General features: G+C 49.2%; 5 protein-coding genes across 5 annotated transcripts; 1 reads left to right on the top strand and 4 right to left on the bottom strand.

Annotated features, from left to right (window-relative positions):
• Window positions 1-379: 379 nt before the first annotated feature.
• Window positions 380-2,142, bottom strand: CTRU02_203226 (bZIP transcription factor; the record flags this gene model as incomplete). The annotated part of the gene is made up of 2 exons (XM_036727306.1): window positions 380-1,203; window positions 1,254-2,142. The coding sequence occupies 2 exons, from the start codon at window positions 2,140-2,142 to the stop codon at window positions 380-382; spliced, it is 1,713 nt and encodes a 570-aa protein (XP_036581100.1).
• Window positions 2,143-9,387: 7,245 nt separating this feature from the next.
• On the bottom strand, window positions 9,388-11,251 carry CTRU02_203225 (cyclopentanone -monooxygenase; the record flags this gene model as incomplete). The annotated part of the gene is made up of 2 exons (XM_036727305.1): window positions 9,388-9,806; window positions 9,880-11,251. 2 exons carry the CDS (start codon window positions 11,249-11,251, stop codon window positions 9,388-9,390), a joined length of 1,791 nt encoding a protein of 596 aa, XP_036581099.1.
• A 2,376-nt stretch (window positions 11,252-13,627) lies between these two features.
• Window positions 13,628-19,278, top strand: CTRU02_203224 (DEAD/DEAH box helicase; the record flags this gene model as incomplete). Its single annotated transcript, XM_036727304.1, has 6 exons — window positions 13,628-13,796; window positions 13,857-14,329; window positions 14,386-15,607; window positions 15,685-16,726; window positions 16,779-17,579; window positions 17,640-19,278. 6 exons carry the CDS (start codon window positions 13,628-13,630, stop codon window positions 19,276-19,278), a joined length of 5,346 nt encoding a protein of 1,781 aa, XP_036581098.1.
• A 212-nt stretch (window positions 19,279-19,490) lies between these two features.
• CTRU02_203223 (major facilitator superfamily transporter) lies at window positions 19,491-21,556 on the bottom strand (the record flags this gene model as incomplete). The annotated part of the gene is made up of 11 exons (XM_036727303.1): window positions 19,491-19,643; window positions 19,711-20,257; window positions 20,310-20,502; window positions 20,568-20,829; window positions 20,880-20,976; window positions 21,028-21,101; window positions 21,158-21,183; window positions 21,249-21,285; window positions 21,339-21,352; window positions 21,404-21,463; window positions 21,517-21,556. The coding sequence occupies 11 exons, from the start codon at window positions 21,554-21,556 to the stop codon at window positions 19,491-19,493; spliced, it is 1,503 nt and encodes a 500-aa protein (XP_036581097.1).
• Window positions 21,557-23,187: 1,631 nt separating this feature from the next.
• On the bottom strand, window positions 23,188-24,371 carry CTRU02_203222 (isoflavone reductase family protein; the record flags this gene model as incomplete). Its single annotated transcript, XM_070204161.1, has 4 exons — window positions 23,188-23,502; window positions 23,545-23,865; window positions 23,932-24,216; window positions 24,288-24,371. The coding sequence occupies 4 exons, from the start codon at window positions 24,369-24,371 to the stop codon at window positions 23,188-23,190; spliced, it is 1,005 nt and encodes a 334-aa protein (XP_070061924.1).
• Window positions 24,372-25,091: the final 720 nt, after the last annotated feature.

Raw genomic sequence — 25,091 nt, 5'->3', positions numbered from 1 at the left:
AATGGATTATAGCAGGACGAGTTTTGAAGAATTCTTTTTGTTTCTTTTAGATCGAGTGGCGGGAGCTCCCAATCTATCTAGTACACGATGGCTGTGGCAAACCGTAATCCCATCTCTTGCTCGCCAATGATAACTATCATCAATCATACCGAACCTGCTTGGTTCCTATAGAATTCTTTTCATCCTCCCAGCGCATAGTAAAAACAAGGAAAAAGAAAAAAGTTAAAAAGAAAATAGATGCTTTCCCTGTTCGGGTGTAGTTGGTCCCCATGTCAACCCAAACGCCATGTCCCAGATATCAAGCTAGTATGCACAGGAAATGGTTGTAAAGACTCAATGCCCATATTGAAGGTGCCAAAAAATAGAAAGGACTGTGAAATTAGAGACAGAGCGACTCTAATCTTGCGAGGACAGGCTCCAGGCTGGCGGAAATGCGTTGCACCTTGGCCAGGGCGACACATGCGGCTTGTTCTTCTTCCGAGGCATCAACAAGTTCGTAGCGAGCGAGAACCTTCTCGGACTCGATGCCGCCAAAGATTTCAATGTGAGAGAATCCTTCGGTGTCGAGTTCAACGGGTCCATCAGTGGCGGGGGCAGGAGCAGAGTGGTACAGAGCAAATTCGGGGTCGTTCTCGAACTCGTCGTCAAAGACCTCCTCATCAGCAAGAGACTGGGCAGGAACCTCGGGGGCGAGAATCTTAGGGGCCTCAACAGTAGGGAGCTCAATCTTCTCGTCGTCGGACTCGAACTGCTCACCGACGAAGTTGGACGACTTGCCGGAAAGGACGTTGGTGTCGATGGAGACAGGAACCTCGGGAGTCTGGACAGTGAAGACCTGGGGTTGGAAGTTGAAGTCGGCGTTGTCCATGTTGAGCATGGAGAAGTCCATGTTCTGCTCGGGGATCATGGCCATACCGATCTGCTGCTGCTGCTGCTGCTGGTTGTTGTAGGGGTTGACATCCTTGGGAATCTGGCGCTGCTCGGTTTGTCTCTCGACCTTGACAGCGGGGGCAGCCTGAGGAGCAGCCTGAGGGTTGGTGCTCAAGTGGTCAAGAAAGTTGGAGAAGGAAGATGAAGACAGGAGCATGCGGGTGAGGTCCTGCAGACGCTTGTTCTCATCAGCCAAAGCCCGGTTGTGGGCACGCAGATCACCATTCTCGGTAACCTTATTGGCAATCTCGCTCTCAAGTTGGGTAATGTATTCTGCCTTCTGTTAGCTGGATCACCGGAATATCTTGAGGAATGATGCTTACCCTTTCTGCGGGAGCGGAAGGCACGAGCAGAAACCTTGTTGCGGAGCTGGCGACGCTCTTTGCTGCTGAGCTTCTTGCCCTCCTCACTGGCGAGCAGTCTCTCGTCCTCGTCCATGTCCTCCTCGTCCTTCTTGGGGCGGGGCAAGTTCATAAGAGGAGTAGGGCTGCCATCCTCTTGGGCGGGCTTAGCACGCATGGAGTTGAGAAGCTGAGTGATCTTCTGCTCGACGATGGGGTCGGTGGGCTGCTGGCTCTTGGTGCGCTGCTTGCCCATCTGCTGGCGCTGCTGCTGCTGCTGGATGAGTTGCTGTTGTTGTCTCTGCTGAGCCTGAGCCTTGGCGAGAGCAGCCTGGGAGTGCATGCCGGGCCAGAGTCTGCCGACGTTGCTCTGCTGCGACGGTACCACGGGTGACTCCTGTCCGCCGATAGCGGTGGGGTTGACGGTCGTGTTGGGGAAGAAGAACTGGGAGTCGGGGGGCGACTCGAACTCCATATCCATATCCAAGCCAGTAGAGTTCTGAGAAGGAGAGGTGTTGAAGTCAAAGATGTCGTTCTCGGGGCTCAAGCCACCGCCAAGGTAGTCAAGGCTGAAGCCACCATTGTAGCCGGTGATCTGGGTGTTGGCCTCGTTCACGGCCAAAGTGCTTGCGAGAGCACCAGGGACAATACCCGTCTGCTGCTTGTACAACTCATACTGATGGCTAGGGCCCGTGAGGGGCTGTGATGCAGAGGGCAACGTTGGTGTCGCGACGGAGCTAACTGAGGGGCGGGCGAAAGTGTTCTTGGCTGTAGCAGCGGGGGACAGAGACGGTGACTGGTAAGAAAGGTTGTCGTACTCGCTAAAATCGAGAAGGGCGTCGATGTTATCGACGTTTTGATTCGAGGTCATGTCGTCGGTTTGTAGGGGATCGATCCCTCAGATATCGTGATGTTAGGCGGTTCTTTATGGATTCAGGTCGGCACGTCTCAGTGCGTGGCGAACCTCGTTCTCGTGATGGCTATCGCAGAACCCTTCTCGGCTCGAGGGATTCGAAGAGTAGGCGGTTGATGATGAGGCTCGTGACGAAAGGTGTCAATGCCTCAGGTAAATGTTTCGTTTTGTTGGTAGTGGTGATGTTGATGGAGAAAGAAAAAAGAGGGCGAGGTGGTTTGGACAAGAAAAGGCAGTAGATGGTAGATGAGGGAGGGGGGTCTGGGCAGAGGATGTATGGGGAGGGTCGGGCTCTGTAACAAAAGGGAGTAAAGCACGGGGCCTCCGTTTCTTGAATGATTTGGGTGCCTGGCCCTCGGAGGAACAGGGTCAGAAAGCGGGCCAAGCGGGCTCTGGGCGGGCTGAACAGGGATACCGCTCGCTAGACGAGGGGGCGCTGATGGGAGGGAAAGAGGGACGCGTAAGCCGATGGACGACGAATCCCAATTGGGACTAGCGCTGAACTGGGGAGCAAGCCCGAGCCAATGGACTGGGGCTTTGGTAGGAAGGCACTTGGCTGACGGTGCCTTCTTTAGGAGTGCTGGTACGGACACTGCCTGTTTGTATGGTGGGTGTGTGTATATGGTGGATGTGTGTCGCTATTTCCCTTCCAGTCTTTTAGAGCCTTTTGCTGCTGTTGAGTATGGCAGGTGCTGTGCAATATTCGTACAGAAGGAACCTGTTGCCCGACCACAGCGAGCAGGGGAAAGGCAGAACTTCGGGAAAGAACCACACACTGCAGCAATCACAGCAAAAAAGATGGCAGGGCCTACTGGTGATTGCACCTTCCCACTGGTGAGAGTGGTGTACACGTCTGCGCCTGAGGATGACGACGCCAGCTGCCCGTTTGGGTTGATGTAGGGTCTTTTGGTGAGCCCCGGTGCCGTGGGACTCGACGCGGCCTCGTCACTCTTTCTGGGAGCGACCGCTTGTTTTGATATGAATCCCACCGATGCCACCAACGATTCGATGGCGCGACGTCGCTTTTTTTTGAATTACTGCTGACGACGAGCCCACGAATCCGCTTGTTGAGGTTTTTTTTTTCTCCCCTTCTCCCTTGTCAAAATTATTTCCCCTCACTTTTTGTGTGCGAAAAACTGCGAAAAGACTGACGACTGGAATGTCAATCACAGAATGCACAGGCGTGGCCTCTTCGTCGTTATCGTCGCAAAACAGAATCAAATCGAATTTCTCCGAATGTAATTCTCAACCCGTCAGACGGGTCCGAAAGGGCACGTTCGACTGACAACTGAATTCCGACTGTGGCTTTTCGGGCGTAAAACCAGTTCCCGAAGGGAGCGAGAGCGAAGAGGTGCTACACGATGCCCGACGGACGCGGCGACGGACGGAAAGTTCTCAATGTGCCGCCCCTGTTCGATGGAGCGAGAGAGCTGACAGACGGTATCGGTACTTCTCTGTCGCGCTTGAAACCCCTGGCAGACGGCGTACCGATACAGTGTTGTTCTGTCCCGGGTGTGTGGCTGTTCCAGTTGGCGCTATGGCGTTCGCGTGAATTGATGCACCTCGAGCTCTTACTTTTACCACCATCAACAAATAGGAATCGTTGGTCTTCAAAGTTATGTGCTCAGCCTCGATAACAAATTACAAGTTAGCGATGATCGTCACTGACTTCCAGCTGCTCAAAACGGGCTTAGAAGCACTTCATAAGCAATTGCAGACGCCTCCAAAGCCACCTGTTGCATATTAGCCATTTTGGGAACCTTTTTTTTCCCCATTCCCTTTTCCAGTGTCGCCGTCTCATTCACTGCCACCTGCGACCGTTATGGTGCTCTCCTGAAGCTGCTGTATCCTCATCCTCGGGCAGTTTCCTTGACGCACAACTCACGGCATTGACCTTGATTCCCGACGGCCGCCCACATCACGAGGGCTTCTCCGAAGAAATTCCTCGCGGAGGGCCGTGTTTTGATATGCGCTGACAAGGCCATCCTGCGGCTCAATAGCCTCTCAGCTGCCCCAAAACGGAAGTTGTCGTCCGTCCGTTCTCAACGGGACAATTCAGAAGAGTTTTGAACCCAAGTCGTCCGTGCTCTTTGACCAGTCAGACTACTTTTCGCTCTTTCTCACGGCTCTGCACACGGTCTCAGGTCCTCAGATTTTTCGACCTAGATCATCAGTGGCCAGATTTTCAGGGGATGACCCTTTCGTAATAGAAATGCCGCTATGCAGTGCAGACTTTCATTCCTGTGGAACACTGGGCAGGCTGGTTGAATCTCCGTTCCCTGACCCTACCTCGATATTTCATGCACTGCCACCACGGCCGCTATCAAACATTAGAACCAGTAAATTACCATCGTTGCCCAATTTACTTTGGGGGTGGGGTTCCTGATTCGCCGTTCTACTGGGCTGTGCCATCAACACACCTAGGTCATTGAGAGACACAGACCGCAGGTGGCTGTCAATGAGCCTCTCTTTCCATGTTGTTTCTACCCAGCCGCCCTACTGGGCGCCGACTGGCTTACTCGCAATCCCGGCACAAACATGGCAAACAAAATAAGGCATTTAAACTTTGAGAAATACTCAATTTTGCCGATTATCCATGACCGGTTCGGCTGTATAAACACCATCCTACAGAGAGTTCAAGACTTGAAGCCACAAGGCCGGTACTGCTGGAAATTGAGCTTGTTGCAGCCCCCTGGACTTGCGGCTATCCTCATGTTACTTTCCATTTCGCCTACCGTGAAAGTCTAGACCTATCGCTCTTTGATTTTACCTTGTAGCGTACGCCGCGGATGTAGAGCCGGCACATCCCCCCGGCGCCGCTTCGGCATTGAACCATATGTTCTACTCCACAGCTCTCAGTCTCTCACGCGAACGTCTCGGCCAACTCGCTTTTGCCCCACCGGCCCCGAGCCCCCTCCCACATTCCCGAAGGGCTTCAGCCTCTGTGTACCACTACGGTACGGTATACTACTACTTCGCACACGCCGTAGTGGGCAAAGGAGCCACAGCCAACGATATCTAACCACTCACAGAGCCCGGGTCCCTCGGGGAAGCTTACATAAAGTTTCATTAGCCAGTAGCCAGCGCCGCAGTCCATAATTGTTATGTTGCAATGATTGACATTAGCTAGTGGAAAGCTGCTACCCAGAGAACCATGACGTTGGTGGTTCAAAAATAGAAAGCGTCACGCCTTGTTTCACCTGCGACCCTTCCCACGAATCCCAAGATCCTGAACGGTGCCCTTCTTCCAACCAGCCCCGGCGCCCCGGCACTTTGCAAGTGCCATTCCATCCTCCATCAGCATGGCTGACAGCCCGTCTTGTCCAATGATGATGAGGCATTGAAGAAATAGGGGTCACATCATGAAGCAGTGATTTTTCAATCAGAATTCAACTTCCCGGGGGCTTGTGGGCACTGCAGAGTGATGGCCCGTCATCCCATGTCAGATGCAGCCCCTATCCACTGATTCTCGCGGAATGGCGTCGGTATGATCGCCCACATCGGCGCATCACCAGCAGACAGGGAAGTTCTGACGGCTAGTCGCACATTTTTGATACTGTTCTAGAACGAACAGGAGCCACAAGATGGCACTTCTTTTTCTTCTGGCTCGCTCCTCACCACATCGCTGAACCCACTGCCGAAATCAAGCAACTCCTGACCCGAACATCCCAAGCATTAACAGCAATGGTATACGGATAACATTTCGAGCCTCCCTGCCTGTTTCTTAACCCTCTCACTTTTTTTTTTTTTTCTTCCTTCCCTGTTCCCCACAGAGTCAGTCTTAATCGTCCAGTAAACTGGACCTTAGCCACCATCTTCCCACATTCCAACTTTGGTCTCCACTCGCCCGGCACTGGACCGGACTTTCGTTCAAGCCAGGCATGCTTAACAAACTTTCTAGTAAAAATTTTTGCATAGTAGCATTCCATTGTCGGGCTCTCTGCCCGGGGCTGAGCCGGGAAAACAACCTAATTCGTCTTCGTAATCCCGGGCAGCGTTTTAAGCAGTGACCCTTAGCAACACACAGTGTAGTAGTGGCTCCATTTCTCCCCAGGTGAAGCCGTAAAGCAGACCGCATGGAGGGAGTCAGAAAGACGACCTTCGATAATTCGCAGTAGTGCCTTTGACCTATAACATGCAGAATTGGAACACTATGGATGCTGCATTCGTCCACTATGCTTGATGTAGCAAAACTAGGTAACTTAAAAAGACCGGCTGGTCAATACTCATCATTGTCTGTCCCACCCGCAAAAGGTGGCAGGCTGCCAAGGAGAAGAATGTTTATTCTTCTGGGCTTAGCGTCTTCGAGCCAAGCCTCGGCAATAACGGGGCCTTTCCGCTGTCAATGGCGGCAAGGCATGGCAAAGTACGGAGTTAAACGCATGAGCCACTACAGAACTGAGGCCAGGTGCTCCGTACATTGCAGCGGTTGACATTTTTTTTTTTTTTTTTTTTTTTTGCGCAGCGTGAGGTGACGGAGTGTGGGGGCTTTACCCCCAAATTGAGTGAAAGATTAATTGATTGTTGGACCCAACGAGGAAGGTCTACTTGACACTGCCAGAATGTCATGTCAGACTGCTGCTCGCTCAGTGCCGTGAGTGCCAGGACGGACCCACGCCAGCAACCACTGCCTTGATCTGCACTTGGCGCTGACTGCAAGTTTGTTCTTGTCAATCCCTATCCAAGCCACTCGTCAAGTCACACAATAGATCACGTGAGCGGCACGATCAAGGCTTCCCCCCGTGCCTCCATCCCCCCCATCCACACCACTCCCTACACTAACAAGTGATCTTCACACCCAACAAGCACATACATCTGGGCTTAGTCGCCACAAACACCCACCTCGCGATACCGTTGGCCAGACGTTGAAGTCCGGAGTAGCACCACTACAACATGTAACCGCAAATCATCCCTGGAATTCCCCCCCTGAAAATCATGCGAATCCGACAAGTCTTTACCTGTTTTGCTCAGATAAACATAGAAACATGTGCAAGCCACAGTGACCGAATGACTGCACAGCCACATCATAATGACCAGCCACATCCACACTACCCCTCACCTGTGGCGTTGCTCTCGCATGCGCCACACATCACCAATATTCTCTCCGTCTGTCCGTCGGCGAACGGGGAGAAAGTTATTGCCCGTGATCTCCGTTGCCTTCCGGAGGGTTTGCCCTCGTATGCTACATCATCCGAACTGCTAGCCCGGGGAGGGGATCCGTTTGGAGGGTAGTAGAGTTTTTATGTGCGGTGGAAGGTTGCGCTTTTTCCTTGCTTCTCCTGCGCCGACGTTGGGGCATGTGGTCGGCTTGTGCTACGCTGCGTTTTGTCCAGAATGCGTGCCTAACTTCCTCGGCTCGCGTTGCAATCGACACACCACTTTGCGTTGTTAAACTTCCCGGGACGGCAGATCGAGCTTGCTGTGAAGGAGGGAGGGGGAAGAGGGGGAGGGAAATTGCTGAGTGTTCGCCACTGCTCAAGCGTAGGGAAGGTCCAGACTGTTCCCGTCTGATCTGGTGCAATGCCGGAGGTAATCTGCGCAGGCAGCCACTATGCGGGTGGTGAGGGGGTGATTGTTGCAGGATTAGGCAGCTTAGCCGCTTGGGCACGTTTATATTCTAGATACCTATTCATGAAGGGGGACGTGCTCGGGAGGAGGTTAGTCATGTTTTGCTGGTGGTGTGTTTGATGCGGCTACGTCAAGCGGAAAAAGACATGTTGGGGAAGGTCTTCCGCCTAGACCAACGAGGCCAAGGTTACTTTGGTCTGGATTATTTCTTAGGAAACAAGGAGTTTGAGTCCAGTTTGGTAAGTGTTTTGAGAAGGTCAAAATTGGTGAATTTGCGTTGTGAGCAAGGCTGAAGGTGAGTATCACATCAAGTAATGTTAATCCAACGAACGCGTGTCATAACGTGGCTGCCGAAAGCATTTCGGATTGCATTGCTCTGTTCCGGCAGATGAAGCTGGACTTTGAACTAGATAGGCACTCAGGAGTTGAGGGAAGGAGTCAAGTTGAAGGCACAATCTGGCCATTAGCTGCTGGCAGTGTCGTCACAAGAGAGCTGCCCGCCCTCACCGCCTCTATCTAATACCATCCCCAAAGGTGAAGTTGTGGTCACCCTGTAGATGACGCATATGATCTGGGTTGCTATTGAAAAAGTGATCAAGGCTGAAAAGACGCCTGCTCGCAAATGAGCCAGCAGATAATAGCTGGAATTCATCTCGATACATATTGTCAAATATGTTCCATAGAAGTGGACGATTACTCTGGACAATGATACCCAGTTTCACAATTCTTAGTATTCATTATTAGGAGCTTGAAAGTGAAAAGGGTTATCTGTCTGTAGAAAATGCTTTAATTTATTCAAATACAAACATTGATATTGTTTTATATAATCATTTAAATCATTGCGAATCTCCTCCATGAACATGCAGAAACCAAGGGTAATTCAAAGCTGTCCAGAATCCAACTCAATCAAAAAAGTTAGAGCTCTTAGACACTTCTGCAATCGCCTGTCTGGTTTTTGCTATTCATTCGGACAGCTCGCTGAGGTATTGGTTCTTTGATCTGCCTTGGGGCGGCGTGTTTTTTACTCTTCGGCATATCCCCCCGTTGCCTAGTCGAAGAGTTTCGCTATTTAGGTCTAGAAGGGCTCTCCCTCAATCTCATAAAATCAGGCCAGGCTGTAATCAAAACCGCGTTGTAGACGCTGACCTCACAACTAATCTTGAGCTTGAACCCCACAGCGAGAGCAGATGGAGAAAATTAATGGACAAAATGAAAGATTCTTTCTAACCATGGCTAGAGATGTCGGGAGTGGGGAGCAGTCATTCAGGTTAATTCCTAAAGCTGAGATGTAGGGGGAAATGGATGAAGAGCTGCCACGTGAGATGAGGCTAGGCAAGGCCATAAGCCACTGCCTTTTCAAAGGCATATGTAGAACAGTATGATGGAATTATGCGGAAGTTCGTAGAGCGGAGATGAAGTAACCAAGTTTAAGTCGAGCACGACCGAAGGCAACTTTCTTAGTCTGAAAAAAGAAACATGGGCTACTGCCTAAAGCCCTGCCGAATTCCTTCATATGTCACATGAAGATCACCGAATCTAAAAGCGTAGGTGATTCGGCTACACCAGTGCGGTTGTGAACTGAGTAAAACTCCTCTTTTAAGTCAGGTAACCAGATTACATACTTTACTAGTCGGATTAAAAGCTAGGTGGAAATGCTGCAACCACTTTTCTTGTGGAGTTACTGGTTCCGTCTGGCCGGTTGATTGCCATGTTGTCAATACCGCACCTACTTCCATCTGCCATGGTCACTTCGAAATTCGCCCAGTCCTTAGTACCCTCCCTACAGGCTTTGACATAGGAAGGGATACCGCCCAGGTAGTTAAGCGGTTCCCTTTTCTTGCCAGGGATATTAGCACCAACATACCATGACGTCTCGCTCTTGGAGAATAGCGTTGCGTCATTTAGCGCCAGAACCAGTTCCTTCCATTGCTTCTGGGCAGATAGACGTGGCTCAATAGATTTGACCTTCTCCTTGCGGAGTTTGGCTAAGAACTCTGCAATAATGTCAACCTGTTGTTCGATAAATGGTGGCGCATTTGTCAGCGCTGTGGGGGCTATTTGGAATGAATTGTCAGTACCACAGTTCAACGTAATCTGGAATGGGTGACGAGGAGTTGATAGACTTGCCTTGAGGCCCATAAACCATGAACATATTTGGGCACCCGCCGGCCATTAGGCCAAGATAAGTCCACACACCATCTTTCCAACGATCCTTCATATCGATTCCATCCTTTCCGCGAAGACCCATGCTTGTCAGGCTGCCTGTACAGTTGTCGTATCCTGTGGCAAGCACAACAATATCATGCTCCCTTTCCACTCCGTTCTCTGTTATGATGCCTCGTGGAGTAAACTCACGTATGGCATTGTTTTTGAGTCCCACGATGGTGACGTTGTCTTGATCGAGACATTCGTAATAGTCGTGCTCAAGGCTGCTTCTCTTCGTAGAGAAGGGGTACGGCGGTTCGTCAGGAACGACTATGGCCCTCTTCTCTGGGTCCCGGACTCTAGGCCTTGTCTTCTTGGCCCAGAATTCATAGGCCATTCTGTTCGCAGTCTCATCTACAAGAAAATCCGTGTAGTTGCCCCCCAGAAAATTGAACGCCCCACGCTGCCACAACTCCTCGAAGTATGCCTCTCTCTCTTTTGCAGATACCTCTGACGACGACTTCGTTGTAACTTCGTACGGCATGCCTAAGGTGCTTTCCCGGGCTTTCTTGAACAGTATCCCATACATAGACTTGAGTGCTTGCTGCTCAAGATCTGTTGTATCACGTTGAACTATAGGTAGCGCGATGTTGGGGTTCCGGATGTACACCGTTAACTCAACGTCCTGTTTCTTCGCAATTTCCTGGACGCACTGAACGGCCGTGGCACCTGCACCAACAATAGCCACTCTCTTGCCCCGGAAATCGATATCCGAGTCTGGCCAAGCGGCTGGGTGTATCACCGTTCCTGTGAAGGACTTCAAATTGGTGAAGCTGGGCTCGTAGCGCTTATACGAGCTTCCTGTAGCGGCAACCAGATATTTTGCCGTGATCTTCTTGTCTGTGGCTGTTGTAATCGTCCACAGGCCTGTTTTCTCATTGAAATCGGCGCCTACAACTGCTGTGTTGTAACTGACATCCTTTGATATGCTGAGGACCTTGTCAATGTGGTGAAAGTACCGCTTGATCTCGCTGTGGTCAGGGAAGCGCTGTGACCATGTCCAGTCCTTCCATACCTCCCTAATGGAGAGCTGGTAGTAGGGTTCCTCGGAGTCAACGCGAGCGCCAGGGTAACTATTCCAATGCCAAACACCACCTAATGCGGCGCCTGCTTCGACAATGTGAGCGCGGAAGTTGAGCTTGCGGAGCTGGTGGAGTGCGTAAACGCCGCCAAAACCACCGCCGATGATGAGCACATCGTAATCCATTTCTGTTTTTGAAATATGGTCATTTTCGTTGAAAAGATTATTGTGGCCGTTGAGTCGGCTCTTATCTATTTGGTCGATGGAACCCATCGCGAATATGGTCAGTTGGCAATCTTATTCAGGAAAGGTTTGAGTCAAGAAAGTGTTTTTCCCTTGGCGAAAGAGTCAGTCAGGTTTGAAAGGAGATGGGATCTGATTCATGTGTTTGAGTTTAGCCGCCTTATAAGTATTGGATAAGTGGCTGTGAAGTTCGGACGGTGCTTTGGGTTTGCATTGGAGGGACGCTTGAAGCTGCAGTTTCTTGTCCCATGTTTCTCTCCTCCTCCGCCTCCACCAACACCGCAACCTCTCCCCCTCACCAAGTCCCTGTTGGCTTTTGTTGTTTGTTGATCTGGCGTGGGGACACAGCAATAGGGCTTGCACGCACTGGCCCGGAGAGGACTGCCGAGTATTCAACGATCAGCAAGTTTGGAGACTTGTTTGAAACAATTCTCCATACATTGAACCTTGAGGCGTTGCATTGGGTGGAACTAATGGGCTAGAACGTCTGCGCGGAAGTATTTGTGTCGCTAGAAAATGGATTTGGATGTAACCAACACATTCAAGTCACGTATGACATTGGGACATCGCCACCTACCTTAGGCAACAAGGTTCGCAGATTTTTGGTCGTTAGGAAACCACTTATAGATAATGTTGCGACTTGTCATCATGTGTAAGCGGGTGCAAGAGTTAAATAGTGGTTCATTACTTTGGTGTGAAGGATATGAAAGGGTGGGGAATTGGGGGGGGGGGGGGGGGGGGGGGCTCACAGAACAGTGCCTTTGTGCCAGTGTTTGGAGTCCAATGTCTTCCCCGCCCATTCGATCGTCCGATGCGATTGAAAACCTGATGTAGAGACCAAATATTCGTCTTCATGGATACGAAGTCATCGGCTGAAAATATGGGACTTAAATCTTGGTCGCTATCTGCAGACTACCTAATGAGTAGGGACCATATCTGGCAAAGATGTGATACCCGGATGGAACAGCCGAGAAGTGATATAGACATAGGTACACCCAGGCACTGTGCTAGAAGCCGATCTAGAGCTGTAATGAACAAGTGTTCGGAGTAGCATAAGTGCGGCACATGACAGTTTGGTAGTGTCGCCTATTTCGGATGCTTCTCAAAAGTGTGCAACAGGGGAACACCATGAATCTGGCTCCATGTTGTAAAGATGATTAACTATCAACCTTCCTCAGTAAGAAAGTAGTAAGAGAGGATTAAGAGCCAAACAGTATTCAGCAGTCCGAAGCGACACAGTCAGACTCCAAAAGACGGAAGCCAAGCGAGTACAGAATGCGAATTTAACATTCTCATCACTGTCGCCTAGAGAACTCGAATAGATGTAAGGTATTGAGGTAAGCTTTTGATGTTTTTTGAGTGTGTCGGGTTCTAGGGGGACCGGTGGAGGTTATGAACCAATGGCTAACATCAATAAGACATGGCTTCAATCATTTGAAATCCTTGATGGGGGCCTCCAAAAAGCAGAGTGAAATTCCAAGTTTAACTTCCTTCATGACCTTGACGTTTGTAAAAGAAATGACAATCGAGAGGCATATGAACATAGCAACTTACCAATGAGAATTGGTTTATATCATAGTAAAGAGCCTTTGAATTCTTGCACAAAGACATCGTCACAAGAATAGTTGTGTTGCTGACAAAATGAGGGTGCGTTGCTTTCCAGATTCGCATACTGCTTTTGAGACCCATTTGGTGATTGTCTGCAGTCTTCACCGAAGGTCGTGACAAAAATTCGGCCGCAAGAAAATGTTTCTCATTCTTTCCACTAAGTTTCTAGAAGGTGTCCATTGGCCAAGTTTTGCCCTCGCAGCTTGGCCAACGGCCTCCTGCAGTGACAAAACAACGCATATGATCATTTCGCGAAAGGCTCAAAGAATGAACAGGAATAAACTGAAAGAGTGGTAAATCATAGCAGAATTTTCAATGTTGAAACAGACTAGGAGGCCTCCTGCATTTATCACTCATGGTGTTGGGCCCATGACAAATGAAATGGAAAAGACTCCATTAACTAAAGCCTGGATTAAGCGATAGGAGATGTGAAGCATGTTGGTGCGGTCACGGCCAACAAAGATTGCCCAAAATAGCAGGGCCTCAAAAAACCTGACTGCGTCAATTTCAGTCGGGACAATGTCTGCCTATTTCATTGTGAACCAAAGAATTTTGCACCCTTCACTTATCGTGCTCCTCTCGTCACCTTGTTCCATCAACATTTTCCTAATCGCCCAGCTTCACCTTTTTCCCGCTACCTTCTTTTTGGTAAATTTCATCAATCTTCAAGATTTTGCTCTGTCCCTATCCCTCATCTACGCAATCTCCGCGAAAATCGAGTCCCTCCAGTAAATCCAAGGACGGCTCACCTTTGCCGATTCTTAACCTCACTTGAGAGGCCAAGCCTTACTATCGACGATGGACCACATCACAAGTACTCGCCTTGGGGCACTCAGTGACTGGAAAGCATGCTTAACCCCTCTGAGAGTTGACGTTGTGGGCGATTTTGCAGGAAATGAGCTCTTTGCTATCCACGGCGAAGCCCTGCTCTCTCACTGTGTCACAGATGCCAAGGTTGATTTTCAAGGTACGCAAATCGTCATCCCAGCTGGAAAGTTCATGTATAACTGTTTTGGCGGTTGAATAGATGGCTTCCAGCTTCTACACGCCGTACATGCCGTTGAGACCTTTCTCAGCAGGCTCAAGGAACGTGGCTGTAACTTTCACGTCTTGTGGCTCGACAGCTACATGGGTCTCGCCGTGCCTCATCAAGTTCCAGTGAAACATCGACACAAGTATTTACTCGCAAGAGATGTGCTTATCAAACATCTTCAAGCTCCTGGTGTTGATAGATCGACAAGCGACGATTTGGCCCAGAGTAGTGACACGGATACCCAGATGAGCTTTGTCTTCCGAGCCATAGCCAGTGACGAATTTGTCGAATACACGAAGACGAAACGCATCCACTTCATCATGTGCTCACATGATGAACCCAGAGATTTGAGTGTCGACGTTGAAACCGGCAGCGACAATATTGACCACCTCGCTGCCATGTATCTTTTTGCCAACCAGGGATACAGACTTGCTTCGATCAACGACATCGAATTTCGCAGCTCTAAGGTTGTTCTTCAAATACCATGTGTTGATTAAAAGAAGTTACTGATAAAAATACACAGGTGTATACCCGCATCCTAACTCCGTCAAGCTCCCCGGTTGATATTAGGGTACTTGAGCCTAAAGCCCACCATAACACAGACAGGGGCTGCAGTCGCCTCTTGTCACAGCTGGATGAGTGCCGAAATGGAACTGAAATGGGAGTACGTGAAAGAGTTGCTCTCGTTGCTTGCGCATCAATTCTTGCAGAAAAGCCCGACGCCGCCACTGAGAAGCGCGTCATTGCGTTCCTTACCCACGTCAAATTCCTCGAACACGTCGAGCTTTCGCAGCGGGCGTGTACAAAGCTTGATAAGAAAGCACTCGATGACGACAATGAGTTTCTTGAGGACTTTTCAACCAGAGCTATTGCCTTGATTCGGCATTTGGTACACACTGGCAGAGGAAGTCGTGGCGACTGGCGGGTATGTGACCTGATTGATGGCCGGCTCTTCCTACATACCCTTCAAAACCTCGAACGCATTAATGCCATATTCTACATTGAAAATTACGGTAAGATCCTCGAGGCACTTGTCGGCGTGGATATATTGCACTGTCTGCCCTCACCTAGTGCGTTGCCGGAGGACCTGTCTCAAAAGAAGTCAACACACTTCCACCTGAGTTGCAAAAACCACCCGCAATCCCAAGCTAAGCCATCTGTTCTGCCTTTCAGCCATCCGGTCTTGGATCCCTATCTAAGGGATATCAAGCTAGAGACAGAGCCGTCCCAGGGCATCCCCGCTGATGATTCCAAGATCTTCCAAGAGCTGACTCACTGGCACAATGCCAAACGCACCCTAGACCCCAAAAAAAGACCTAGGCCTGTGGAGCCATGGGTACTTAGGAGAAATCAGAGATTCATGGCCGATACCATCGCATATTCGGCTAGTCTGACAAATGCTTCCGGCAAGAACATCAGCCCCGAACCCATTGTTGAACAGAAGACGCACAAGGGACATTTAGAAAAGCACCACACTGGAGGTGGGAGAGAAAAGGCACTCAAAACGTCTGAGGCGGCTAAAGTCGTAAAGTACGAGTCTCGAAAGAGCGCTATCATCCGATTCTTCGCGCAGCAGTGTCAGGACTTGGAGAAAGTAAAGCCACTGGTGAAGAGATACTCGAGAGCGAATAAGTATCTTTTGGGTCTCCACAAAGATGATAGAGAGACAATAGGAGGAGAACTGTCTCTTTACATCTGCAACATTTTGGCTCAGATGCTCAACGAGTCGTCCTCCGATTACATGGGTATGTAGTTGTTCATCTGTACATCGGTGGGTGCCTATGGAACAGGAAAAAAAGACTGACATTAAGTTTCTTTTTAGCGAAGAGTATCACTGCCTTGATCAGAGCTCATGCTGCAGACATGTACACGTTGCCGCTTACGCAGGAAACCAAGCAAAGCATGACTCAAATCGGTGCTATCCTGCAACTCCCGTTGCATCCTAACAATAGGTCTACGTTTACCAAAATACAGCGACCGCTACCTTTTCAAGTTGCGACCATAATACAGACCAAGGGATTGAAGATCTTCATTGATGAAGATATACGCGAGTTTCAGTTGGAGCACTTCGGTCCGTACATGGAGCGGAGTTTCGATTCAGCACCTGATCCACGAGTGCCTTTCCAACCCGATGCATGGCAGCGAAAGGTGCTTGATGCCATTGACGAAGAAAAGAGTCTCTTCGTTGTGGCACCGACATCTGCGGGAAAGACCTTCATCTCTTTTTACGCCATGAAGAAGGTTTTGCAGGCGAACAATGATGATGTTCTTGTCTACGTTGCACCTACCAAAGCGCTCGTGAACCAGATTGCGGCGGAGATTCAGGCAAGATTTGACAAGTCTTACGATAAAAAAGGCAGGTCTGTTTGGGCAATTCACACTCGAGATTACCGCATCAACAATCCCACAGGATGCCAGGTGTTGGTGACTGTACCTCATATTCTTCAAATCATGCTCCTGGCACCGTCAAACGCCCAGAGCGGCCACTCCTGGTCACGAAGAGTTAAGCGTATCATTTTTGATGAGGTGCATTGTATTGGACAGGCTGAAGACGGCATCATTTGGGAGCAATTACTTCTATTGGCCCCCTGTCCCATCATTGCACTGTCTGCAACGGTTGGAAACCCTGGTGAGTTTAAGGATTGGCTGGCTGGTACCCAAAAAGCCAAAGGATTCGACCTTGAGATGATTATTCACTCCACCAGGTACTCGGACCTTCGAAAGTTCGTTTACCAACCACCTACAAAGTGGGAATTTGATGGATTGGAATTAATCGAACGCCTCCCAACTCCCGGCCTGGATGTGAACAGCCCAGAGGGGGATCGATTTGTCTTTGTGCATCCGGTTGGCAGCATTGCCAGCAAGTGAGTCAACCTTTTCTTTGAGAAATGATGCAAAATGCTAACACTTTCTTAGCGGCAACGAAACGCTGAATGATATCAGCCTTGAACCCCGGGACTGCCTCCACCTCTGGAAAGCCCTTTCCGACTGCGCGGATAACAATTGTCCTATCGACTCCAACCTTGACCCTAAACGTGCTTTTCCAGAGATAATCAAGAAGTCAGACGTCATCTTGTGGGAAGCTGCGCTAAAGGACCAGCTTCGAAAATGGATGGCAGAAACTGGGTCCCCTTTTTGTGACGTACACAGTCATCTCAAAACCAACTCAAAGCCGTGCACAGGTCAGAAGCGGACAGTCGATTCTACGTTCCCCCTTCTAGTTGATCTCCGGTCTCGTGGTGCTTTACCAGCAATCATTTTTAATTATGATCGAGCCGGGTGTGAAGCGATTCTGGTCAAGTTGCAGGAAACGCTCAGAAAAGCAGAAAAGACATACCGAACGTCAGACCCTGAGTGGAAGAGAAGGTTGTCCAACTACAATGAATGGCAGAATGCTCAGAAAATAAAGAAAAGGGCAAAAGCCCCCAAGGAGACTGGGACTCGACGAAAGATTGAGACCGATGGCACATCATTCGACAAGATGGATCATATCCGGGAAGATGCAAGCCAGGAGGCCAGCAAGTGGGCTAGCTTCAACCCAGCCGCACCCATTGACCGCTTCAGCTTCGCTGACCCGCACAAAATCTCCAGAGAAGAGCTAGAGAGCTTAATTGAGAATCTAATGAAGTCCGACAAGATCGACAAGCCCATCATAGATGCGCTTCGTAGGGGAATGGGTGTTCACCATGCTGGCATGAACCGACGATACCGCCAAGTGTAAGTCGCCCGCAAATTATTACCTTATTCATATAAGTGATTCGCTAACTAGGAATAAAGAGTAGAGATGTTATTTCGAAAAGGCTTTCTTACTGTCGTCATTGCGACAGGGACTTTAGCGCTAGGTCTGAACATGCCTTGCAAGACAGTCGTGTTTGCTGGAGATTCAGTCTTTCTGACAGCGCTAAACTACCGACAAGCGTCAGGCCGTGCAGGACGAAGGGGCTTCGATCTTCTCGGCAATGTTGTATTCCACGGCATCCCTCATCACCGCGTTATGGATATTATGTCCTCTCGACTGCCTGATCTCAGAGGACAATTTCCAATGTCCGTGACTCTCATTCTTCGCCTCTTTGGACTTCTACACGGCACGAGGGAATCTGATTATGCTGTGAAAGCTGTCAAGTCGCTGTTAACACAGACTCGCCTTTACCTCGGAGGACCATCCTCGGAGATGACGATCAAGCATCACTTACGCTTCTCGATCGAGTACCTCCAAAGGCAATATCTGATTTCTAGCAATGGGATGCCTCTCAATTTCTCTGGCCTTGTCGGGCATTTATACTACACTGAAAATGCTGTCTTTGCTTTTCACTCCCTTTTGAAGAAGGGTTATCTCCATAAACTTTGCAAGAATGTCAACAACGTGGCCAAACGGAAGGACATGCTTCTTGAACTGGTTACAGTATTGTGTCACCTATTTTGTCGCATACCTTGCCCTCGCTACATGACCAAGAAGTGGCTCAAGGATAACATTGGTCGATCGCCATCGATCATCCTCCTTCCCGGACTTCCAAACGAAGCTGAAAGTATTCTCCGAGGTCACAACGAGGAGACCCTCAGTATCTTTCAGGCGTATGTTCGCACGTTCGTTGAACAACACCTCACGAGCACCTCGGATGACATGCTTCCCTTTACCAAGTGCCGAATCAGACCAATTCAGAATGAAGCCATCGATCTTTCAGCCGCGAATATCCCTACTCTTCCAGCCACAGTAATCCGGTCACCATTCTCAGCTTTGTCCGGCTTTACGGATGACTTTTCCACCATTCATGAGCTGTGCCAGACTGTTCGTGCCGGCGTCTTTCTTGAGGAAGAGTCAATCCCCTACATACCCATTTACCCAGACGAGACCAACAATGTGCCGTTCAATGCTTATATTTTGGACTTTTTTAAGCATGGCGACATGGAGGCTTTGGTCCGCGATAACGGTATCAAGAAGGGAGATGTCTGGTCTCACTTGAAGGGCTTCTCGCTAATTCTGGCAACCATTGTGGCCAGTTTAGCCAACTTTCTTGTCGCGGAGGACGCCGAACTGGACGATGCTGCTATTATCGACGTTCAAGGCATCGGCGACATTTTGGAGGAGGAACATGATTCTGACAAAGATGATGAGGCTGTTGAACTTCTTTCTAAAATAAGCGCAGCTGTCCCCCAGATTCAGTCGAAGCCAGCTAAGAAACGAGGCAAGAAGGAAGTGCCTGACTCCTGGGATGATGCAGATGATTCAGATGATTCAGAAGAAGAAGGAGAAGGAGAAGAAGCGAAAATGCCTCACACGAATGGCAAAGCGGGCGATTCCTCAGGTGCTACAGCCAGCTGGAACGAGGATGATGGCAGCGGTCTGGTAAAGGTTTACACCGCCTTCAAGCTGCTGCAAAAGGAGTTTAACGAAAAGTTCCTGAAGGTGTGGGCCTGATTGGCTCTGAAGTGCCCACTGAAGGGTACATGTTTTTTATCAAGACCGGATCGCCTAAAGGTTTTGTGGCTTCATGTGCAATCTATTAGTGTATGGAAGGTTTAGTTTTCTAATGTTGTTATTAAACCCAAATGCTCTTTTTTCGTCGAAACACATGACATTGAGTATGTATACCTTCGGTGATTGCGTGATCGTGAAAGGGGCGAGATAGATTAAATTGAGACAGTCTTCTCAGAAGCGATGTTTTTCTTCTCTTCGAGACTGTCCGTTTTCTCGATTCCGGACGCCTTTTCACACACTGCGGGTGACGCCTCCGAGTCCTGCGCCGAGGGTTGTTCGTACTTCTCGAGAGTGTGCTTATCGAGCTATTGTGAAAGAAAATCAGCGCATTGTTCTAATGTCCAGAAACACAATCTTGATGAAGTTGCTTACCTTCCAGACAACCCACATGTATCCCAGCATGACAAAACAGCATACAATCATAACAATACCTCCTTTCTTCCAGTAAGGTGCCTCATCAGCTGCATAGAATACAATGCCCCAGAAAGTGTACAGGGTCAAAGAGAGAACGTTCATGCAGTAAACTGTGACACTGCGCACCGCATCGTCACCGCTGCGCTGTAGGATGATGCTCGCCCAGCCAAAGATCAGCGGGTTCACCATGTACGCTGTGCCGGAAAGGTAGAATGCGAAAAAGGTTCCGGCGAACGGCAGAGTAGGGACTAGCAACATAATGGCGCAAATTAGCTGCAGCATAACAGCCAGGATGGCCATCGGAATACGAGTGCCGGTAGCATCCATGTGCCAGGCGGCCAGCATGTTAGAGACAATTCCGACGGCCTGGACACCCAAGGGATAGGTGTTGATCTGGCCCTGGGTAAAGTGCGCCGACTGGTACTTGAGCCAGATAAGGAAGTTGTTCTGTACGGCATATGCCTCGAGGGTGGCACAAACAGGGGACCAGAATACCAGAATCCAGCTATACCGGGTGTCAGTCAAGATACCATCTCATGAAAGGTTAAGGCACATACAAAGCAGGTTGAAGAAACAGGCGCTTCATCAGCGACAAGGGGCTAATGCTGTGTCCGCCCTCCTTGATAGGAGGTAGACGTGTCACAGCCATCTTCTTCTCAGACTCGCTGAGATAGTTTACCTTCGTGTTCTCTGGGATGTCAGGGAAGTAATAGAAGCCGAAGAAAGCAATAGGAAGTGTGATGATGCCATCTTTCTATGTGTTAACATTCCGTACTTTTTGAATAACCTTTAAGGGGCTGACTCGGATCTCTTACCAATCAGGAACACCCATTGCCAACCTCCAAGGCCACCAAGGCCTCCCATGCCTTTGTAAATGGCTGCCATCATGACACCGGCGAACATAGTACCGACTTGCCCAGAAGCCGTGAAGATGGCTGTACGCTTGGCAATTTCCTTGGGCTTGTACCACGAACCAATAATGTAAATGGTTCCGGCGTAGGTGCTAGCCTCCGCAAGGCCCAAGAAGAAACGAACAATGCAAAGTTGAGTGACGGTCTTACACGCCGCGCTGACCATCTATGGCAATGTGAGTTTCAGTGAGTTTCGGGGATTAGCGACAGACATACCGTCAAGGCAGCCCACACAACAACCATGGAAGGAAGCCAGATTCGAGGGGCAATCTTTTGAATGATCAATCCGTGTGGGATTTGGCCAATAGCCATACTTGAAGTAATGTTAGTTCAGCCTCACATTTCATGGTGAATGCTAACCAACCCGGCCGTTGTGACTGAAAGCACAGTGTTGTAGTCATGGCCCTTCATGTTAAGGGCCTCTCTGAGGCCAGCTACCTGTATCGGCCATAAGAATCAACCATGTACCAAAGGGAATAGGCACTGTTTCTTACGTATGCATTGGCGAAAGCAGCACGGTCTGCAACGGAATGTAAGAGTAAGCCATCATGTACAGCGTTGACCTAGAGCATGAAATGCTGTTACCGAGGAAATTGAAAAAGTAACTCAGACAGCAGTACGTCTATCAAAGCGGTCAACTAGGGCTAGAGCGCGCAGTCGAGCAAATGCAGTTACCAGGATGAAGAAGTCTAAATAGCTATCAGCCTCAACCCCTAGGGTGACATGCCGCTACAACCTACCGATCTTCCGCACAAGCTTTCTCTCTTCTCTTGTCTTTGCCTCATCACCAAGGAAGAAGACTATACTCCTAGATCAGCAGTGAATGCAAACTTGATTTGTCGTATAGATTTACCTCGAACTCTCTCTCCAACGGAGACTTTCTCGGACGACATTGTTGCGGTTGGTCCTACGAAGGCGCAATGTCTAGGTAGAAACGAGAAAGGTGCTTCCTGCCACAGGGAGAGCGAGCTTGGGAGAGAAAAGGTTTATCACGTTGTACCAGCAGATCGTATTTTTTTTCCTCAAAGAGATTATCTCTAAATCTGATTAAAATTTCCATCGCATCTTGCGGGACCTACCAGGAAATCCTTGCCATTAGCGCAAGCACTTAGAGCGTAGATCCAAACCTCGTGGAGCTAAGTTGTAGCTGACAGAGGGTGACAAATGCACCCTATTGGGTATCATACCAATCAGAGTTAAAATGCTGCCTTGAACTGGCGAAGCGAACCAACTTACTCGCCATAATCGTCCATTTTGGCGGGTTTTACACAAGCGAACTCCACCGAGCAGCATGGACATGGCGCTTTTGTGATTTAAGACCGGGCTAGACTTGAGTCATACGCGGACATTTTGGTTGAATACGAGAATTCACCAGCACGGAGTAATCGACAGCCATTTCAGTCCAGACTCGAGTCTGAGATTTCGATAAGGTCTTCTCTGCCTTCGTCCCTTGCCCTGTCACGTCTGTCTCGCTTGGTTCCTGATGTTCTGTTGCCTTGCAGTAGAATACAACCTGTGTCAAAAGAAAGGCCACCGTTGAAGCCCAAGTTTAACTTTGCGTTAAGCTTTGACAGCTCCCCACTGACTCGAAGTCTAAGTTGTCCCGAGGGCCGTCCCCACCCGCCCAGTCTCCCGGTTTCGCTCCAGATTCCGGGGCAATCAGGGATTGTCGACGCAGGTTTTACCAGACGGTTTGCCAATCCAAAACAATTACAGAAGACTATATCTAGACACAGAAACCCGAAGCCTCTTGGAACCGACTTCAGATGAACATGTTGAACTGGTGCTGGCGATACTGCTGATCAGTTGAACTCAGGCGGCAAAGGATAGTTTATTGCTCCGAATCTGTGGGGATGAACAGGCAATTTTACCGAGATGGGTTTTTTGGGGTCGAAAGCGGATAAGCTCCGATGTCGCCGAGCATTATCGGCATTGGTCGCCGGTGATTAGATCCACCTTCCACCTTGATGTGCTTGGCTTTAGTAATAGCAAGGTCTTCCATTGAAAATGTCGAATTAGCTGCATCTGTCCGAAACGTTCTCGGGAAGACCCGGTTTTACTATTTTCACAAGTTGCTGATCTCTGTTGAACCCAATCTGAAGCCTGCAACAACATCACCAGTTTGCGATATCTATCTTCTTGTTGGGGACCAAAATTTGAACGTGCTCTTGAAACCTGGAGCCTCCAGTGTGTCTGTAACATCAAATACCAAGTGCTTCTGTGCCGTTTGCCATGGATCGAACTGGCTAGGGTGTAAATTGAAAGCACGCCACTTTATGTGACCTTACTCAGCCAACCTAGACCACCTGTGAATGGATTTAGCGCTGAGAACCTAACCTTTGAGAGTCCACGTAGGGCGGGGCAATATTATTTGGGTATGGCTCGGTTTTGGACATAAAAATATACAAATGGATTTATTCTAGCTTGAGAAGCTTAAGCCTGAACCTGCCTAGCAAGTATTTGTGACAACAAAATTCTTCAGAATGAATAATCTCGTCCATTAGGGTTGTATCGAGGTGTCACCTTAGACCTTTCCTGCGGTAGCTTGTTTTTGGGCCGCTTCAGTAGCCTCACGGATCTTCTTCTGGTAAATAGGCTGGAGCTTCCCAGCCAGTGCTTCCTTGCAGTAATTCTCAAAAGAATTTCCAGTCAGATCCGGATAAAGATCTTTGGAGAGTTGGTAACCCAGGTAGCGCGCATACTCGGGGGTGTTGTCTCCTCGGATACCCCAAGACTTTCGATACTGTAGTACGGAAAGCTTATGGACATTGACCTTGTCCTCCTTCGCTGCCTCTATCTCGGCGTCGATTTCATCTGCTGATTTCTGCAGCTTGTTAGCTTAAAGCCACTAAGCAGATAACATGAGAGTGTTGCTACATACGTATTTTCTTTCTATCTTTTCTCCGCTCAAGTTCTCAATGAGATCATAAATCTCGTTTTGGGTGCGAAGCTCCGTGTACGCGAAAACTTTCTGGTTGAGGGTGCGGGGATCCGCGATGATGTGGGCTACATATTTGCCAATGTCCCTGAGATCCGTGATGGCAGATTTGACATTGCCATCTCCTTCGATCCAGTTCTCAAATGGGCTAGCAACTGCATCAATACGGCCGGAAGGCAGACGCGGCAAGGTATACCACCAGCCGACATCAATGACCGTGTACGGCAAATACAGCGTTTGGATATGGTTAAGAACATCATCTTTCTATGCGAAAGGTTAACCATGTGAAAACCGCGAAACTGTGTCACAGAAAGATTCGGCGCAACTTACTTGGTCGCGGAACCACAATATTCCTCTCGCGGGCATTACCGTTCCGAAGAAACAAGGTATGAAACGCTTTACCCCAGCCTTCTTCAAGGCATTTGCAAGAGGAATTTGATCGAGAAGACGATCCGCAACAATGGCGGAGATGACAACATCAAAGCCTGTGACTTGCTCGACGATCTCATTCTCAGGGCCATTGAGATCGACTGCAGCTATTCTGACACCTCTCTTCTCCAAAGCGTGTACCTCAGGTTTATGAAGAGAGCTTGGTCGAATAAGAGCGGTTACTTCCTAGAATAACAGGTGAGCATATGTACAGGATAAGCCTAAACAAAAGAAGTAAATATAAGGTAGTTTCTCACAAACTTCGGTTCAGAGGATCCAAGCAGTCCATTCACAATTGAACTACCCGTCTCCCCAGTTGCTCCAAGGACTGCGACCTTCATTGTGAGTTCAGGCAAGAAAGTAGTAGACTAGATGCTATAAGCCCGATAGAGTTGGCGTCAGAACTTGTAGGGAAACGGTCCAATTCAAAGTACCAGCGGCTGATCTCAGAGGCCTACTTATTTGTTCGCCAGCTAGTCGAACATCTGCAATCACCGACGACTACTGGATGGGCCGTTCGAGTCCGAAACAGCAAGCTGATTCGCCCCCGCAGGTGAAATGAGATCATCGGGGTGCCTTCTTACAAAGCACACTTGCAAAGCCCAGGCAAAGTCCGCAGAAAAGCGGGGTGAAGATGCGGACTGGCCCGGCCTGGACCAGATGGATCAAGCGGAGTTTGGGTTTTCTTGCGTTGACGCGGCCCCGCCTTAGGGCGCTTGGGTCTCGGATTCGGATCCGGATCCTAAACAATCCGAACGACAGATATAGTCCTATATTCAGCCGTCTTATAAGAGGGAAAAGCTAGTTAACGAATCGTTAGTTTGCGACTTCACAGTGTGACCGTATCCTGTGCTTTCCCTTTTGGTGATCAGAGACACTTGGTAGAGAATGGTTTGTTTTACTGCTGTGGCAAGTTTGGCATAAAATGCACCATTTACCTCGAAGTACTGGGAACAAAAGTCCAGTTCTCAAAGTAATATTGACGACATAATGCTGGTTTATTAGAGGTGTACCCCAGAACCTATGAGTTCCCTACGAGAAAACAATCGTGGAAAACAGAA

Source organism: Colletotrichum truncatum (assembly GCF_014235925.2).
Source record: "Colletotrichum truncatum strain CMES1059 chromosome Unknown Contig_0002, whole genome shotgun sequence".
NCBI lineage: Eukaryota > Fungi > Ascomycota > Sordariomycetes > Glomerellales > Glomerellaceae > Colletotrichum > Colletotrichum truncatum.
The sequence above is the reverse complement of the archived record's forward strand: the minus strand, read 5'-3'. Positions and strand labels throughout refer to the sequence as shown.